Below are 18,662 nucleotides of genomic sequence, written 5' to 3' on the forward strand. Positions count from 1 at the left end.
CAATTTGGCAGTCATGCGTCCATCAGTCCACCCCAGGCCTGCTGTGGGTACAGAAATAGCTCACCCCACCCCACCACAGCGCCTGGTGACTGAGTGATCATGAACGGGTGGATGACATCAGGACATCACACATTATTCTTATTATTGCAAACAATGAATACCTCTTTAACGATTTCTCATTGCATTCATGCACGCAGCCACTGACCCTGCACTAATAAATGTGCAAAACTGACTTTTACCTGAGCCTCATTCCAGACATTTACCAGTGGGCTGTAAAGCAGGCCTCACAGAATACCCAGAATACCTGAGGGGATTAGCTCCTAGGGCATGTGCGATCTTTACATTCATTCATTCCACACACTGCAAAATCAGTCGGATGAAGCTAAATATTTTGCATTTATTTCCATCAGAATATAAACAAGTTATACAAAATTGATATTTTTTTTTTAAACAGGAGTTGGACATGCTCCCCAAAGCTTCATGAAAACATCAATGCATATTCAATTATCTCTTGTATGTGGCCTGCATCACAGCATGAACACACGAAGGGATTAGTTAGAATGAAAAACGTAAGACAAGGAGCAAAGGATGCTTAGTCTTTTGCAGTACAAGCAAATCAAAGGGAATGTAGTTTGTAGTTTCTTACTTCACAAGTAAACCCTATGAATGTAATTATAGGTTTGGCTCAAAACGCCTGCCTTTAAGTTATGAGCCACTAGTTCTTTGGTTTAGCACTTTTTCAACACGCACTTGTTGCAGCAAACCAAATAAAATATAACTTACTGGTATTATAAAAGTAGTAACAATGATGAAAACTAAAATCAAATGCAATACATCCACAAAAAAATATTTATTTGTAAAGAACTTCCAACAATGCCCTGTAAACAAAGTATAGGGACTAATAAACAAGTATTCTACAAATAAATAAATACAAAATCTATAACGGCTGCAGTGTTAGCAAAGATCTACCTCTAAAATTATGGCCCTTTTTGGCCCCTTACGATTCTGTAGACAGGACACTCAACCAGTTGGTCCTTGAAAACAAGTCTAAGTTAATAACAGCAGTTGTGCGTAAAAGTTGTGGAGTGGCAGCAATGTTAAATTAAAGTTTGATGGAAAAAAAAAAGTGTGCAGTTCATACAATTTCAACTTTTAAACAAGTGATTGTAACCCATCCTTGGTGTTTGCAGAGAAAATGCAGCTGCAACATTATCCAGTGGTGTCCTAGATGAAAGGAACAAGGGCCAGTTCAGTAACTTTCTCCCATGTGCCTCCCTCCTTTCTAAAGTAGTGCTTCTTGGTGCGGTGAGTGATGACAGGAAGATGATTAAAATGTGTAATGAGATCTGTACATTATGAAAGTGTATGCACTTTCTTATGCACACATTTATCTTACGCACACTTGAGTGTAAGTGTGCATAAGATAAATTATTCAAACTGCAGGCTAGTGCTCAAGTGAAGCAAACATACAGACTCCCAGAATATTTGAACTTAAAAATGTGAATCAACTGTGCCAATTTGATTATAAAAGTAGCACACTCTGCTTCTCCAGACTCAGTGTTCACACATCTGTCCAGACTTTGTGGCAAACACAAAACTCTTGATAAGTGCTCAACCTGCTGATGAGAGCAGTGGTTTGAGGATTCAGAAAATAAACAGCAGATTGAGCCATTTCTGCTACAGCTGTAACTTCATTTGCCACGTAAGGCACAACTTGATAAATACAACAGGCTGCCAGAGCAGACAGGACTTTTACAAGAACTTATTCACAAAATATACACAAAATATCAATACAATGAAAAATGCACTGTAGAAAACCTAAAAAGGAATTAGGAAGTAAATATCATATTGACATCTCATAAAGGAGTGTAGTACTGGATGTTTTCATGGCCTCGTATAATCAGCCCTCTGCAGACCGGGTGCATATTAGGACATGGGGGTCAGCTGAGGTCATGCGTCATCAGAGTCACATCAGATACTGTCACTGCGGGACACTGTGGTCACATATCCATGTACTGTATTCAGGACTCCTGAGGGACCACCTCCATCACCTTCTGACACATGGCTGTGGAAGAAACTGCGGAAACACAAATCACAAATATCATTTGAGTTTTGTTTTAGAACGGAAGAGCTGGTGTGACATGTGATGGCAACTGGCCTCACAAATTAAGGTCTTGTGTCTTTTTACTGAGTGCATTAGTTACTCACAGATGACTTGTTGGAGCCACTTGGGTTTGTTCTTCCACCACACGCCAATAAAGTAAACAGGAATACCGGTGCCGATGATGCCGAAGCCGATGGCACACTCTTTCGGCGTCTTCCAGAATGATACAATGATGAGAAACAGACAGGCCAGCACAAATGAGACTGGCAACAGGATGTTCACCTGCAGAGAGAAAGTACATGTCTCACGTTGTCAGTCGTGTCTCACAGATGAGTGTATGAATAGAATCAGAAATCCAACTTTATGGTTGTAAAAGGGAAATCGCAATTAGGTCTTGGAGCCGCCCAAGATTTAAGGCAGCAGAAACTGGTCATTACAGTTTCAATTGGTGATTCACTGTCGTTTTTTTTGGGGGGGGGATTAACCGAAGTCTTGTTGAACCTTACTGTTAATGTTAGTGTTTAGGGCCATTAAACAATCTTGGGCTTAAAGTCCTTTGAGACCAGGGCAGAGTACCAGTACTTTAACAGCACCTGAACAATACTTTTGATACCTACTGGTATACTAAAATATTTGTCATCTAGAACCGGAAAAACAGAACAATAAAGTTAAATTATTCCATAAAAGACAAATTCTTTTAAATTTGTATAATTCATTCATTCAAACAACTAAGTTACTTCCTTTACGAATACGAAAACTATATTGTCAACCATAGTGGAAATTTGTCTTTGGTTTCACCTTTAAGACACAAAACACATCAATATCCAGAACATCATCATGTGGCACTACATTTCTTGTACTACATGCAGCAAAGTCTTAAAATAAAAAATAAAAAAGGAGAAACAAAAAGATTTATAGTGTTTGCAACTTTTACTGCTCTCGGCACAAAGGAGTTCTTATAAATGTTTTTCTTTGCGGGTATGACTTTGTATCTCCGTCCTGACGGCAGGAGTTCAAACTCATTGTTTAGCGGGTAGGAAGAGTCATTTATGATGTGCACTGCCTTCTGTCGCTCCTTATATAGATATAAAAGATTTCTGTGGCTTCCCAATGTTCTTTGAGCTCATGTTCACGATCCTCTGGAGTTTGTTCCCATTCTTCACGCTAAGGTTACCATACCACATCAGCATGTTAAAGGTGAGGATTCTCTCCACAAGGCTCTAGTACACTGTTTCAAGAATAGACTGGCTGACAACAAAATTATTCAGTTTGCGAAGCAAATACAAACGTTGTGAGCACTCCTTAAAAATAAAGTAAATGTTCTCAAGAAAAGCGAGGGCTCCATCTATGTGAATGAATCTGTGCAGGTGTCAATGCCTCAGTGTCATTACGCACAATGAGCTCCTTTGTTTTAAGAACATTTATCTCTAAAAAGCCCCACACACCACTGTTGTAACACTCTCATCTCAGTGTTCCCTTTCTGTAATAAAGCGACCAGCGTCATATCATCAGCGTATTTAAACAGTTTAAAAGATTTGTGTTGAATTTGAAAAGCATTTGTGTAAATAGAAAAAAGCAAAGGAGATAAATTTGTCACCTAAGGTGCATCTGTATTTAGCACATTTCTATCTTGTGTAAATGAAACCGTTTGTTAGAGAAACTGTACCTTGTCCAAACTGTAACTTGCCCAAACAGTTTCATTTACACTAGATGGAAATGAGCGCTATAGGGCGAAAATCATTGAATTCAGATGCTCATGATTTTTTTGGGATGGGCACAATATTTAAGAGCTTCCATGACTTAGGACAAGTGTGTGTTTGGAGAAGAAGATTAAAAAGCAGTGTAAAAAACCCCTTCAACGGATGCACACAGCTTTTCAAGAGTCTCCCCGTAGGCCATCTGGCCCTGGGGCTTTACTTGCTTTGACGCAAGCTAAACTAGCAGCCACTTCCGGCTCAGTAAGCAAAATGGGTTATATTCTGAAATCAGACAGCAAACATCGTCACATGCTCTACTGAAATCAATCTTTATATACCTACTGTAAAATACATTAAAATCATGTTTAATGCTGTCCTTGGACCAACAGGCATCAAAACTTAGTCTCTAAAGATACTTTTATTTTAGTAGTACCTAAACCTTTTTTCCCCGACACCATACTGTTATTATTTAATGGCACCCAGCCCTATTTGTGACTGAATATGGCCACAACCTTTTCAGAAAAAGAAGAGGAAAGTGTTCCAGTTATTGCTAATGTGGAAAGGCCCAGTAAATACAGAGATAACAGCCATAAACCAGGAAAGCCTTTTCTACTGTTGAATTCTAACCTTTCCTCCACCTCAACAATAAAACTATAGGCTGTTGCAGATGTTTTGATGTAACGTGAATGCACCCATTAAATATGCAACAAGAAGAAATAGGAGTGAGACAACAAAAAGGTAAAGCAAGGCCTCTCGCAGCACGCCATGGCCTCAGCAGCGCCATTTTCAATTTCTTAAAAGATCCTAAGGAACAAAAAAGTCAAGTGGAAGACCCAAAGAAATGTCATTAGTGCTGAGCCGGAGTAACTGTCAGGCTGTCCGTCAAGGCACTAGATGATCCTCGACCCGAATGAAGGCTGTTCCTGCCCAATAACCATCAGACGCATCTGCGACTGAAAGGCTTTTTGCCATCAGGACGTCATGAACGAATGTGAATACCTGAACAAACACTGAATCCACATTTTTGCACAGATTTGGCCTTTCCTGCAAAACTGCCTATTTCAGTTTAATTGTTGTTGTCTCACTCCCATTTCTTCTTGTTGCATTATGTTAAGATCCAACCATGCAAAATGTGAATTACTTAAACTTTTGATCGGGACTGTATAAGCCCATTTCATGCTTACTTTAATCGGACGTTCGAGCTCAGGCTTCTTGTATCGCAACCACATCATTCCTAAAATCGCCATGGCTATGCAGAGCCAGTTGAAGAAGCTGAAGAAGTTGATGACTGAGAAGATGTCATTGGAGAAGGCGTACAGGAGGGTCATCAGACACTAGGGCAAGATGGATAAACAACTTGTTATTGTTTTTATTAAGTCTCAGTATCGGAAAAAAAGGGGTCTAGAGAATGAGCATACCGTGAATATGAGCGATGGCAGGGGTGTGAGCAGAGTGGGGTGGATCATGGACAGCAGACTGGGCAGGTGACCCTCACGAGAGCCCACAAAGAACAGCCTGAGGACAGAAATGTGTTAGGGAAATCTACAACAGGGAAATGGTGTGTGTTGAAAGGGGTATTTGTATTTTTATGTGGCAATTTGATACTGAAATCATGTACATGTTTCTGTTATCGTGTTAAAAGTTTTGAAAAAAAATCTGAAAAATTAGAAAACAATATCTCTGCAGACCAATCCAGAGCAGTTTTGAAATATTCATAAGTCTCTAACACATTTTATTCATTGAAAAGTAAAACTGCCTCAATATTAGCCTGAGTTTAGTTTTTATAAACCATAAGAAATGTATATTAAGTTTCAGATTATTTTCAGTATCAAAGTATTCTTTTCTATTTAACATATGATTTAACAGAGGGATATCCTTTGAATAACCTCCGCTGGTTGCAGGCTGAGAATAGCCCTGATAAGAGCCCCGCGGGCCTGGCTCTCTTTTATTCCAGAGGCCATAACTAGGATTAATGCATGTAGTTCAGTTATGTAGTTCAGCAGCTGCAGCACCGGTTTACTTTGTACACTTGTCCCTGTCTTGTTGAAATGTTTATTGACACCATGCCGCGCTTTCTTTATTGGTGTTTTAAAGCTGTGGTAATCAAACCATAGACCAAATCATAGACCTACATTGTAAACGCGACATTTGTGAAAGAAAAACAAGACCATGTGTGTCTAAATATAGCACATTTTCCTCCAGCGCGAACCAGGAAGTCAGAGGCTAAATTAGCACAGTGTTAGCATTGACAATCAAGATGTGTGGGCGGGTATGTGAGGGATAGAGAAACGCCTTTAGGAAACAGCTGAGAGATTTACTCAACTACCCCACGACTGTACGGTTTGATTAAGGTAATACAGCTTTAAATTCAAGATGTGTTGAGCCATATCGGGTGACTGTATTCATTATTAGAATTTTGAGAGTCAAATTGCAAAACCTCTTAACTCCTGCCTTAACTAAACACATTTCTCCAGTTCAGCTATAGCCAAAACCCTTAAGGTCATAGCCCACACTGCATTAACAATTATTATGCAAATTGTATTTTAGTGTCATGAAGGTAAAAAAAAATAAAAAATCAATGAAACTCATGGATGGTATTGTGTCTCAGGGCTCTTTGAATCACTGACATCAATCCCAGACAGCTGTGATGATTAGTTCTCAGGTTAAACCCAGTTAAGGGAAAAACTACTGAAAAAGGACGTTCACCATTATTAAGCAGACCATCATTTTCAAGCAATAAGGGAAAGAAAAAGGATCTCTCTGTTGAGGAAAAGCGTGAAATAGTTGAATGCCTTGGTCTAGGTATGAAAACCTGAAAGATTAAGCGTAATCATCGTACTGTTAAGAGATTTGTGGCTGATTCAGAGCACACACAGGTTTGTGCAGATAATAACGAATAATAACGACGGTTTCTGCCAGACAAATACATCCGATTAAGAGGACAGCTGCTACAAAACAGCAAACAGGTATTTGAAGCTGCTGGTGCCTCCCAAAACATCAAGGTGTAGGCCCGTCCAGAGGCTGTAGTTGTGCATAAACCTTCTATCCGGCCTCCCCATAACTGTTAATTGAATGTTCACGAGCAGAAACGGCTGCAGTTTGACATTTTTTTCCATCGCTTGTTTGGTGGGGTTTTTGTCACTTTTTTCAATGCGTTTTTGTCACTTTTCTGTCGTCCTTTTGTGGCTTTTTGTCAAACAATTGTGTCACTTTTTCCATCGCCACGTATTTGTTGCATTTGTCACACATTTTTTGTCGCTCTTTTGTTGCATCCAGAACACACTGTGCGCTCTCTACAGTATTAAACACTGCACAACTTGTTCCACTGGCAGTTTAATGACCTTGAAGTTCTGTGTAAATACACACCCAAAGCCAGGCTGTACCATTTGTTTAATCTGAATAATAAAAGCAAACTCTACAGCTTGTAATTTTAAGTTGAAACCTGAATCAAAACGTGCAGAATTTTGCAAAACTCAGCAACATAAATTAGACCATATTTAGAGTTTCTGACTTAAAATAAAAACGGTCCGATTTCATAAAGAAGAATTAACTTTAGAATGGGGATAAAACAAAAAATAAGTTGTCTTTATTTTTTTCTATACTTTACCTGGAGGATGTGAACAAAGAGCCATTGACTGAGCCGAAGCAGGACAGTCCTACGAACACTGGGATGATCCAGGACATTGGGCCGAGGTAGTAGTTACCGAAGTCCTGTAAGACACACACAGTTACATCATATTCGGCGGGAGATTTCAGTCAGCCATTGCGTCGTGTACTGACCACAGCCACTGCCTCAGAGTTGAGCATCTGGTCAGGGGACAATGTCGTGAAATAGGCCAGATTGGTGAGGACGTAAACGACCGTTACTATGGGCAACGAGATGATGATGGCGCGCGGAAGGTTCCTATGGAGACATACACAACATGAGGTCATTCTCAAGTCAAGGCAAAACTAAAAGATAACGGAGAAGTGATCATGCTTTGTACGTGGCTACTCCAAAAATATTGTGTCTTTATAGGGTCTTGACATTAAAAACAAAAACCCTGTTAACCCTGAAGAGCAGACTTTGACAAACATGCTCTGAAAAGTATCTCCCTATGAGCTTAGTGTCTCTGTACATTCTCCCTTAACCGAGTGCACTTTTTCCTTGCATTGTTGTCACTTTTATTAAATGTTTTTTTAAATTTTATTTTTGCCACTTTTTTGTTGCTTTCTTGTCACATTTTTGCTGCTTTTCTGTTGCTCTTTTGTTGCACTTTCATCTCTTTCATCGCTTTTTTTTTTGCATTTTTATCCTTGTTTTCGTCTTGTTTCTAACTCTATTTTGAGGCTGTTTCCAAGAAGCTTTCAGATTTGTGTAATGCACAAACTAGGGATAATGTGCTCGGTTCAGGTGGGGATTTAGAGGTTAAATAAAAATTAGCAGATCATATTTCAGTCAAAATGTAGACTATAAACTTAATCTTTTTGGTTGTCAATTAAGACATTTGTGACCAAAACCGTGCAGCTTAAACTTCTTAAAACAAATATCCATTCTTTGGTTTATAAAGTTGACTTTTAGTGTATCCATGCTTGTTCATCATAGTATGAATAACATCATGTGTAAAACGGTGTAAATGCTCATCCATGTGGTCATTCAATCTTTGAAGGTTGAACTTTTCGGTGTGTGTTCAAAAACGTGAGTCGAGTTGTCTTGTTTTAACTTTACAAGCCTGAATAGTATGCGTACTTGTTCACAATGATCATTACATGCATTATGCCCAGCTTTTATTGTGCTTTACAAATAACGCTGTACGAATACTCACTTGTACGGTTCGATCATCTCTTCAGTCACGAAATTTAGGTAATTCCTTAAAGGCAATTAAAGAGGCAGATGTTAGACCCTGTGAATTATTTTAAGCAGGTTTTGTGATGATGTACTCACCAACCGCCATAAGCAAAAAGCCCACTGTACAAAGCCAGACCAATACTTCCAAAATCGTATTTGGAGCCTTGGAAGGAATTTTCTGGGAGCAGTTCGTCGGTGCCACCTGGAAGAAAAGAGACAATTGCAGAGAAGTCGAGGATAATAGTTTCAGACTGCCATTTGTCTGTGTGGAGGGAATAATGTGGGAATCGCAGGAAAGTAAAACAAATGATTCAAGGACACTGCTCTCAGTATGTGGCCTTAGGGGGGCACAGCGAGACAGTGTTTAATTAACCTGTGCTTAAAAAGGAGCCCAAATGTATTAGAACTTTATGGAAACTTCTTAACCATTAGGGAGATTTACAATGACAATTTCTTAGACTTCCATCTTGTTTGCTTGTTTGTGGAAGATCTACGGTGCATTCCCCCCTTTAGGCTCTGTCCCCCTGTAGTATGCACCCACATTCTCAGACACTTGGACGGTTGCTAAACTAACACCCAGCGGCACTGTTGGTACTGCGAGGGTTAGCCCTAAGCCCGTGTGCAGCGTGGGAACAGCCCGGATAATGCACTGGCCGTCTGCCCGTCTATCTCTCACCACTGTGGCCCTGGAGATAGCCACCTGGCCCGGGTCCCCAATTAAAAGATTACTCAGCAATTAGTGACCGCAATCAAACAGAACACACACACTGGTTGAGCAGTGTTTGGATGTTTTTTTCCCAAAACATTCCAGAGCAAGTAGAAGTAGAGAATAGTTGAAACTGCACACACACTATTGGAAATCCAGACTAAAAAATAAGGTTAAACAATGACCTACACTTGTCTAAGGTGTACCTAAACCAGAAAAACTTTATTCCAGTACAGCTTATTTGATTAAAATTGGAAATATCTAAAATAAATTGCTGACCTTACCAGCAGAGGACCGCCAAAGGAGACCGCTAATGGTATAAGCGCTGCAGTTTGAGAACCACAACACTAACGTCTACCCTCTGAAGCATAATCCACTATCTATGACGCAAAATCTCTTATGCTCTAAATGGAAAGACAATTTATGACAATGACCAAGAATGTAGCAGTTGTTTTGTAGTAGTCATGATATTTTACAATACAGTGAAGTCATGAGACTAAATGCCTGCACCACCATTTAAAAAGCCGCACATTCTCAAGTGCTCATGTGATCAGACGCCCCGGGCCTCACGTGATCAGGTCTTTCCAGAACAATGCCACTGCTCTCCTCCTGCCAGGGTTTACAGCCAGGTAAAGTTTGATCTGCTTCCTATTGGCCTACAGTGACATCAAAGTGGGAGCAAACAGCAAAGCGAGGGCTAGAAGCTGCGAGCAAGCTTGAGGAAAAGGCGTACATGTGCAGTCGAGAAGGGGTGTTACAATAATGTGACACAATGGACTTCAGAAAGAAACCTGGCTTACTTTGTTACATAGCTGTATCATTCTTTGTCCTGTTAGATACGGTTTGAGCCAAAGTATGTGACAAATAGACCACCACTAAGCAACAGACCATATCATATTGGTGAGACATTGTGCAGGGATTAGCTCTGAACACTAAAAACAAAAATGTGACCAAGTTTAGACACCTACCATATGTTTAACTTTAAAAGGCTGGCGTGAGATTGGGAAAACAGGGTTTTACTGAGGATAATCAGATTACAATCGGCTCTAATCTCAGAGTGCAGTCGACTCTGATTTAACACACAAAAAGGATATATGTTACAGGGAGCAGCAACAAAGGCGTCTTGAGTGGTTGAATCGATTTGCTTTAGTATAATTCGCTAAAAGGTTTGGTTTAAGTACAATTTGATGAAAAAGTCAAAGATCTCTGCTCACAATCTTGAAATGTCGAAATGTTTTAGTGAAATGGCGCAATATATGGTTATCGCCATATTCGAGATATAAAATGGGAAATTATTCTTTTAGGTCTCAACATAAGACTAAAAGGTGCAGTCAATTTATATTACATTGATGTCGGCCTTTCCCAGTGTGATCTAAAGAAAGGGAAAAAAACGATTCTTTTTAGATCCCCCTTCGAGTATAATTACCATTGTGCCACTGTATCCGTCTAAATCTGTGGGATTTGGGAAAACATTAATTACAAGCACCAAGGCAAACAGAAAGTGGTGTTGTCGAGCGCTCCAGTGTTGAGGGGGTCAAGTGACTCCATAGAAAAGACTAAAGAAGCAACAAATGAGGGATTAGTTGGTGTGTGTCAAATAAACAGGACACGTTTGCATCGACTTTGAGGATTAAGAAACTCAGAATCCAACTCCTGAAATCATACATTTTGTGTTTGAGGGAGACGGTATTGTTAGCCTGTTTGTTTAAGCATTGTCCACGGCATGTACTAAAACATTAAGGTTTTGCTTTGATGGCTGTTTACCAGAACATTCCCCTAAGAATCTTGTATTCAAAGAGAGATATTCCTTAGATACTCCTTAATTCTTAAGTCTCATGTACTTTATAACACTTGCAGTCCTGTCCGAGCAACAATCGCTTTACGGTTTCCTACGTCTTTGAACATTTTGCTCCCACTGCCACATGTCTTCCTGCTCAGAGTTTCAGTCTTGTTCGCCCACCACCAGTCAGCTGATGTGGGACCTGTGACCTCCGCACAAACGCCCAGTCTGTTGGGCCCCAGATTTGTGGCACATCCTTGAAGAGTGAAGAATGGATAGGGCCTCATTTTAAACTATTGCGTTTGTGTGACAAGATCTTCCGGTGGGAATCACAAAATGACTCCATGTTTTTAACAAGTTATTGACAAATTATGCACTGTAAACAATGGCATAACATGTACAATGGGAAGACAAAGAAGAAGACAAAGAAGAAGATGAAGGCGGAGAAGACACAGAGGAAGGTGAAGAAGCCCAAAGTTTCCAATAGCTGCAGTTATTATTTTGTCAGAGTAATCACCAAACAACAGAAGGTTTGGATTTTGAAACCAATCTAAGGAAATTGCATGAGACGGTAAAAGTATTTGCGTTTGTACTCTCTCTGCCCTGAGGTATGATTGTTTTTGTTCCTGTTTTGTTTGTTTATGCTACACCTTCACTCCAGATCGCACATACACTCACGCACCACATATATCCATTCACACCTAACACACCCACACCTTACTTTAATTTATTTTTATTTACAATAAAACTATTTAAATTGTTGTCCTGTCCCCTCATTCTAAGCCGGCCTGTGACAGTACCTCAAGGCAAACTGTGAAAAGACAGTGATGTGTGCTGGAGGTGTCAATAGGTCAAAAGGTAAGGCAGTTCAGATGAGGTCATCTGTGTCTTCTTGACCAATGTTATCCATGTGAACAGCATCTCATACAGTCTGGGGAATCCTCTTTATTTTTTTGTTTTGGGAGCTTAACTTAACAGCTAATACTCCACAGGTGCACTTTCAGACTGAGTTATACCTGGTGGGCATTTCTCCGGGTCACTTAACCAGATGCCCGAAGGTATTTCTGCCACCACTGTTAAATCATTACAACAAATTCAAAAGACATGGACGTTAACAATCGCAGCAGCACCTTAGCGAGTACAGTGCATTTTGTGCTTTAGAAAGGCTGCGTCAACAATGGATGTCCTCTAAGCCCTTGGACATGGTCATTTATGGTCCGAACACAACTTTATTTGGCTGATTTCTTGTGGCTAATGAGTAGTGCTACAAAGAGGGACCTGTATTCCAGCCATTGTCGACTGTCTCAAGTTTGGCTCCACTTCATAATGTCCGATGTCCTTAATGAGGGTGCAGACCGGGCGCAAGCAAATCCAACGTTTATTTGCAACGTGCTAGCTGTACAATTAAGCACTAGATCACTTTGTTTTGTTTAGAGCTATTTTTTGTTTTTGTTTTTTATGAAAATGGACATGTAAATTCACCTGGTGAAGAATTCACCTGGTGAAGCTTGGCGTGGTTGATTGAGTTAAGGATGTTTTGCATCTTTTCTTCAGAGGCTTCTTCAAACTGGGAAACGCACAAGCTGGATTGAAAGTTCGAGCGAGAAGAAGCCTCTGGAGAAAGATACAAGATGTCCTCCACTCTCTCAAGCAAATCCTGTCAACTGTATTTGTCGACATCTGCCACTATGGAAATTGACAACTGAGATCTGACGCATCTCTGCTGAGACTGCAGCCCCCGCGACCCGGCCCCCGGATAAAGCGGAAGAAAATGGATGGATGGATGGAGATCTGACGCAAACATTATTACACAATTTTACATTTTACACACGTGCCAGCTTATTTGAAAAGAAAGATTTTAAAACATTTTTGCATGTGTGTGGCGCAAAATGCTTATTTTTTGTGAGTAAATTACCTAGACCAATCTTCACAAAGCCTATGATGATGATCATGGCGAGTGCCAGGAGTTTGGCTGCAGCAAAAAAATCCTGCACTCTGGTGGCTGCCTTCACGCTATAGCAGTTCACGAAGGTCAGCAACACTGGAAATAGAGAGACAGACAATTTTAAAATGATGAAGCTGATGAACGTGTTCTGTGCAGCTTTATCAAAGAAATCAAGTAAAACATCCCACTTCTCTTAAAACAGGATCAATACACACTTAAAGATAGACATGGACCCCATTGGAAGTGATTAACCAAGTCCTAAATTAGGACAAGAGACGGGACAAAGCACAAAGAGATTTTGTGTTAATGAGGACTCAATACAGTAGAGAGCACCTCATAATGTGGACCGTCAGGGGAAACGGGTGCAGAGCTACTCATGCATAGATGCCCAATTCCCACAGAGAGACAATAACCTTATTTCCACACAGGCCAATGGAGCTACATACGCAAGTCTGTGGACTTGGCTTGACAGACAGTGACCCCTCCCATACACCCCAGTCATGCACACAACAGAGTAGTGGGTAATCCTAATAAGGAGACTCCAGGTCTACACCGTCATGTGGCCCAGTTAGGATTTAGTCCTTACTCAGTGAAGCTTAGCTACAAGGGTCAGTACAGAAAAAATACACGCACTACTTTAACTGTGGCCCATGTCTACGAGTACTGTGTGTAAATAGTCCACCAGTTCACCTCAGTGATAAAGAGCAGCTCCTATGTGGCAAGTAGGCAGAAAGACTGGGGTCAAACAATGGAATTGCTTTAGTATTCAGCACCTGTGAGCTACAGGCCTTCATCACTGGAAGCACTAATTCACTGAACAATGTTCACTTTCCTATTAATCATGTTTCCAACATGTTATTATTGAGGTTTTCTTTTCTCATGAACATGTTTAGTGACGCACACATGATGCAGATTTAACTATTTAGCACAAAAATATGTTTTTTTTCTTTAACAATTTATCGGCAGATATAGTAGTTGTAATTTAATAGAAGTGATTTAGAACACAGGCAAAAAAGAAAACGTTTCCTTATGAATCGACGCGAGCATCTCGTCCCTGACGTAAAAGATGATGAAATAACGCGGCATTTAGTCACGCCCGAGACTCACACTTCCGAACTACACGTGGTACTACTGTACAGTGAAGATCCGTGTGTTTAGGAGATTAAATACTGACTGAGTCCTTAAATCATTTAAAACAGTGGATAGTAAAATAATGTGTACGCTTTTCTCCGCACAGTGTTCAGTGAGTGCCGGGTTGCATCATCTCCCGGTAGGAGGAGGATACCCTCTTTTGGCTCGGATACTTACGGATACAGAGGCATGCCACCAGCTTTGCTCCAACTTCTGGCACGAGGCACACGGGGAAAAGGGGCTTTAGGAGGTACGTGGCGAACACATAGGCGACAATGTACTGCGAGGACGGGCGTATAATGAGCAGCTCGATCCACAGCTTGAGGAAGGCTGGTAGGGAGCCGTACACCTCCAGGATGTAGGCATAGTCCCCGCCGGACTTCGAGATCGTGGTACCCAGCTCCGCGTAACACAGGGCTCCAACTGTGGAGAAGACCCCACAGACCGCCCAGACCACCAGAGACAAGCCCACGGACCCGGCCTCCCTCACTACACCGGTGGGGGTGACAAAGATGCCCGAGCCGATGATGGTACCCACGATGATACCCACGCCGTTCATGAGCGTGATGGTCCTCTTCAGGGCGACCCCATCCCCTTCCCCTTCTCCTCCACCCACTGCGCCGCTTTTACTGTCGCCGGGCACCAGGGCTCCGGTGTCTGTCGCCTCCACGGGGCTACCGGGCGACAGCATCCTCTCGGTAACTTGCTTGTCCTCCTCCTTGTCTGCGGAGGAATTCGAGTTTCTCTTTTTCAACCCCGACATCTTCACAAGAGGCTTCCGTGTTCCTGCTGCGCACTGTACCGCACTTCCCTCGGCCCGCAGACTGTGTCCCTCCGCCGGTGTCTGTTTCCCAGAGTCGGCCTCGCTCTGCCACGAGGAGTCCCGCACTTCGTCTGAGCCAGTGCGGCGTGCTTCTAGTGGCGCTACTCTAACGAACAAAACCGTGCATCATCACCATACAACCTCCCTACGTCAGGTCCATCCCCCTGCCCTGTGCGCGCTGTGGCCATTGGCGCCCTCTACCGGTGACACATGGTACAACACCCGAGCCTGTGCGCTCAACTCATGAAAACATTCTGTCATCTAACTATTAAACATATTAACCATAACCCCTTTTTCTCCAGTTCGGCATTAGCTTCTTGACCTGAGCGCTTACAGCATATAGGCCAGGGTAGCACTTCATTTGAAAGCTAAGGCCTAAGCTCTTTCCTCATTTCTTTAACTTTGCTTTTTTTCCTTTTTTTTTTTCCTTTTTTTTTTTTTTTTTTTGCTTTATCACGCTTACATGACACTATAAAACAAAATGTGGCCAAACCGCTACAAAAAAGCATTAAGAACGTGACAAAAATGCAACAAAAATGACTAAAACTTGACCTCAAAAACAAGAAGAAGCTTAGATGACTGGCCACTCTCAAGTTAAGAAGCTTTAAGATTTGTGTAAAGATAAACTGGAGAACATGTGCTTGGTCAAGGTGGTGATAATAAGAATAAGAATAGGTTTTATTGCCATTGTCAGTGGACAGGTTCTGAAACTAGGCGTTTTCTCTGGTGCAATCTTGCATCATAAAGCGTTGAACATGGTACAGATGAATAATAAATCATCATCATCATCATCATCATCATCATCATCATAAAATTGACTTAGTTTGTTACTTTGTCTGTGCCATACCTGTTGACTAGACTGTCAACTAGGCTAATTGCAACAAGTTATACCAACAACCCGGTTTTGAGTTATGCACTCAAACCCGCTGGACTGGTTTTATTGAGGCCCAAGAGACAAAATTGGACTGAAGAGTAGAGAAGACGAACTCACGATCTAGTGTTTAGAAAGAGCAGGTGCACCAGGCAGTCAACCACACTGGCCCCGAGCAAAAAGATGAAAAATCCCCCGTGCACATAGGAAGTCAATCATGTAAAGCAGATGGAAATAATAAAACTGTATGGTGATGCGTGGCACAGATGTATTATTTCATATGCTTGAGGCGTATCCACACACACCCTGGTTTCTAATTACTGAGCCTTCAATGCACACCAGACGAAAGTTTTTTGGTAAAGCCTTTTAACCAAGCTGCTACTCAAGGCCACAGGAATGACGATCATCTTACGCTCGACAGGCTGTGTTACTGATAGTTTACAAAAGAGATGCATCCCAATATATCTAATGCAGACATAAATCCATAAATAATTCTGAATTGAATAGTTATTTCGAACGTGCTAGTTTTTATGTCTCTAGGCCGTCCCTTTTCCTGGTGAGTTGCCCTCATCTCTGTGTTTCTTTTGTATTTGTATTTAGAGATATGGATGAAAGAGGAACAGAGATTCACACGTCACCACTGCAACTCAAAATAAGGCAAATGTGCGCCACATTGCATTCTATACTGGTATCGATTCAACATTTTTAAGTGTAACTATCAGGATGATCTGATGTAAGTGTGCGTCATACATGGTCAGCCTCCTTTCATAATTGCCTTAGTCATAGAGTCCCTATAAAGAGGATACAATAAACGTAGTCCTCATCTTGGTAAGTAATCCTAGGATTCATTACATCATAGACAAAGCCTATCATATTCCCGGACAATACTAAAAACAATAGCTGTGCATTCACCATAGTGGCGAGGTGGTCCCGCAGACTCACAATGACACGGTTAGATGTATTATTGCTTATTGTGAACAACATACCAACGAAAAGAGGCAGAAGCATATCCTATACTAGTTTATACACTATGCCATGAGCACAGAAACCCCCTGAACTCAGTGGCACAGACATACAATTTCCTGTGCTGAGACACAGCGGATATAGTCAATATTCGTCTCCCTCCAACAGAAATGCAGCACCTTCTCTTCAGGTCAAAGTCCGGATAAACGCTCCTTAATCCTGTCTGCCCCCTTGACTCACATATAATTGTCAACTGATGCTGTAGACACCCCCAGCAAACATGGGAACAAAATCAAGCATAGACATTGACTTGAAGAAAAACATTATTTGCCATATTTAGGACAGTAACCCCATTCGTCAAAGTCATTTGCATTAAATTAAAGACAAACACAATTAGACAAACAAGGAACTGGTGTTCTTGGCAATATCCTCAGTTGATGCTGGCTTTGTTTCTGAGATCTGATGCCCCAACCTAAGCCTGCAGTAATTGGCTCCTGACATTGAAGAAGCTTCAATGTGGTTGGCAGAATAGACAAATTTGAGGTGTAAATTTGACCCCCTTTATGTCTACCATCCACAAACATGCACAGCCTTTGTCTTCTCTGAAGTGAAACTACTCAAACCTGTCATGTTTTATAGTGAAGACAAATGAAGTCCCTGCACAAGCATGTTGAGGAATGTGATATTACCTGTGATGTCGCTACAATGTGGTGGTATTTCCGCACAGAAAAAAAACACATTGATACAATCATGTTTTATAGGCCTGTACCAACATAATAGCATATATTGTACTTGTTTTACAAAACAAAATACTAAAGCCAAATAATATTGGATGTATGCAGATTCCTGAAATGACTGCCGTCCCACTATAAAGTAATGAAAAGAGTGTAAAGAGGAAGTGGCGATGGGAACAGGTCAGAGCTGTGACTCCAGGTGGGTGTGAGAGAGCTCCGGCTCAGGCAGCTGTAGTAACAGAGTCTTTGTTTTTAGCTTTGCTCCCAAGGAATCAAACAGACAAGTGATTATGAAAGTCCACAAACAAATGTCCCCTTTCTACACAAGAGCCTTAGCTAAAAACCCTCATCCTTTAACAGAGGGAGGAGAATGTGAACAATAACATAGAATTACTATATGGTCACTCACTACGTTGTTATACCGCAATTTTACCTGAAGACACTGGTTGAACTGAAATATTTGATTTTCACTTTTCACATTAAATCATTAAAACATGGTGAATAGAGGAGCCAGACGAAAATGTTGAGACATTGCGACTAAAGTTCAATAACGAAGTATTCTCATTGTGTGACTAAATTTACATCAGAGGCTTTCGGGAGGCAATGGGATTCCCCTAAGTTCAGAGGTGCAGGGGTAATGTGCATCCTCTCTACAACACACTCACGTTAAGGTAAAGATTAATGTGTACTTTATTGTCCCCATAGGGAAATTTGTCCTCTGCGTTTGACTCATCCTTCGACGCCACTGGGGCAACCCTTAAGGGAGACCCGGAGACCCATCTCCAGATGTGGAGCCAAGCTAATGGTTAGAATCACCTGGCTGGATGATCAACCTATTGTTTTAGTGGTAACCGGAGTACCCGGAGGAAACCTGCACAAACACGGGGTGAACATGCGAACTCAGGCCCCGTCAACGTGGGAATCGAACCCGGGACCTTCTTACTGTGAAGCAGAAGCGCTGCCCATGTGGCTGCTTGGCTGATTTTTTGAGGCCCAGAATTGAGATATGAAAGTGATCTGTTTTATAAGAATGATGATATGAATATGAATTATGATACCAACTGCTATAGCCATTTAACA

At 41.3% G+C, this 18,662-nt stretch overlaps 1 protein-coding gene across 1 annotated transcript; it reads right to left on the reverse strand.

Moving 5' to 3' along the window:
* Positions 1 to 399: 399 nt before the first annotated feature.
* On the reverse strand, positions 400 to 15,245 carry slc7a5 (solute carrier family 7 member 5). Its single transcript, XM_079568216.1, has 10 exons — positions 14,369 to 15,245; positions 13,031 to 13,156; positions 8,726 to 8,831; positions 8,607 to 8,651; positions 7,582 to 7,705; positions 7,409 to 7,512; positions 5,220 to 5,316; positions 4,986 to 5,135; positions 2,209 to 2,386; positions 400 to 2,077 (listed from the first exon to the last, which is right to left on the reverse strand). The coding sequence occupies exons 1-10, from the start codon at positions 14,952 to 14,954 to the stop codon at positions 2,022 to 2,024; spliced, it is 1,572 nt and encodes a 523-aa protein (XP_079424342.1). The 5' UTR covers positions 14,955 to 15,245; the 3' UTR covers positions 400 to 2,021.
* Positions 15,246 to 18,662: the final 3,417 nt, after the last annotated feature.

This window comes from Gobius niger (genome assembly GCF_951799975.1).
Source record: "Gobius niger genome assembly, chromosome: 12".
In the NCBI taxonomy this organism is placed as follows: Eukaryota; Metazoa; Chordata; class Actinopteri; order Gobiiformes; family Gobiidae; genus Gobius; species Gobius niger.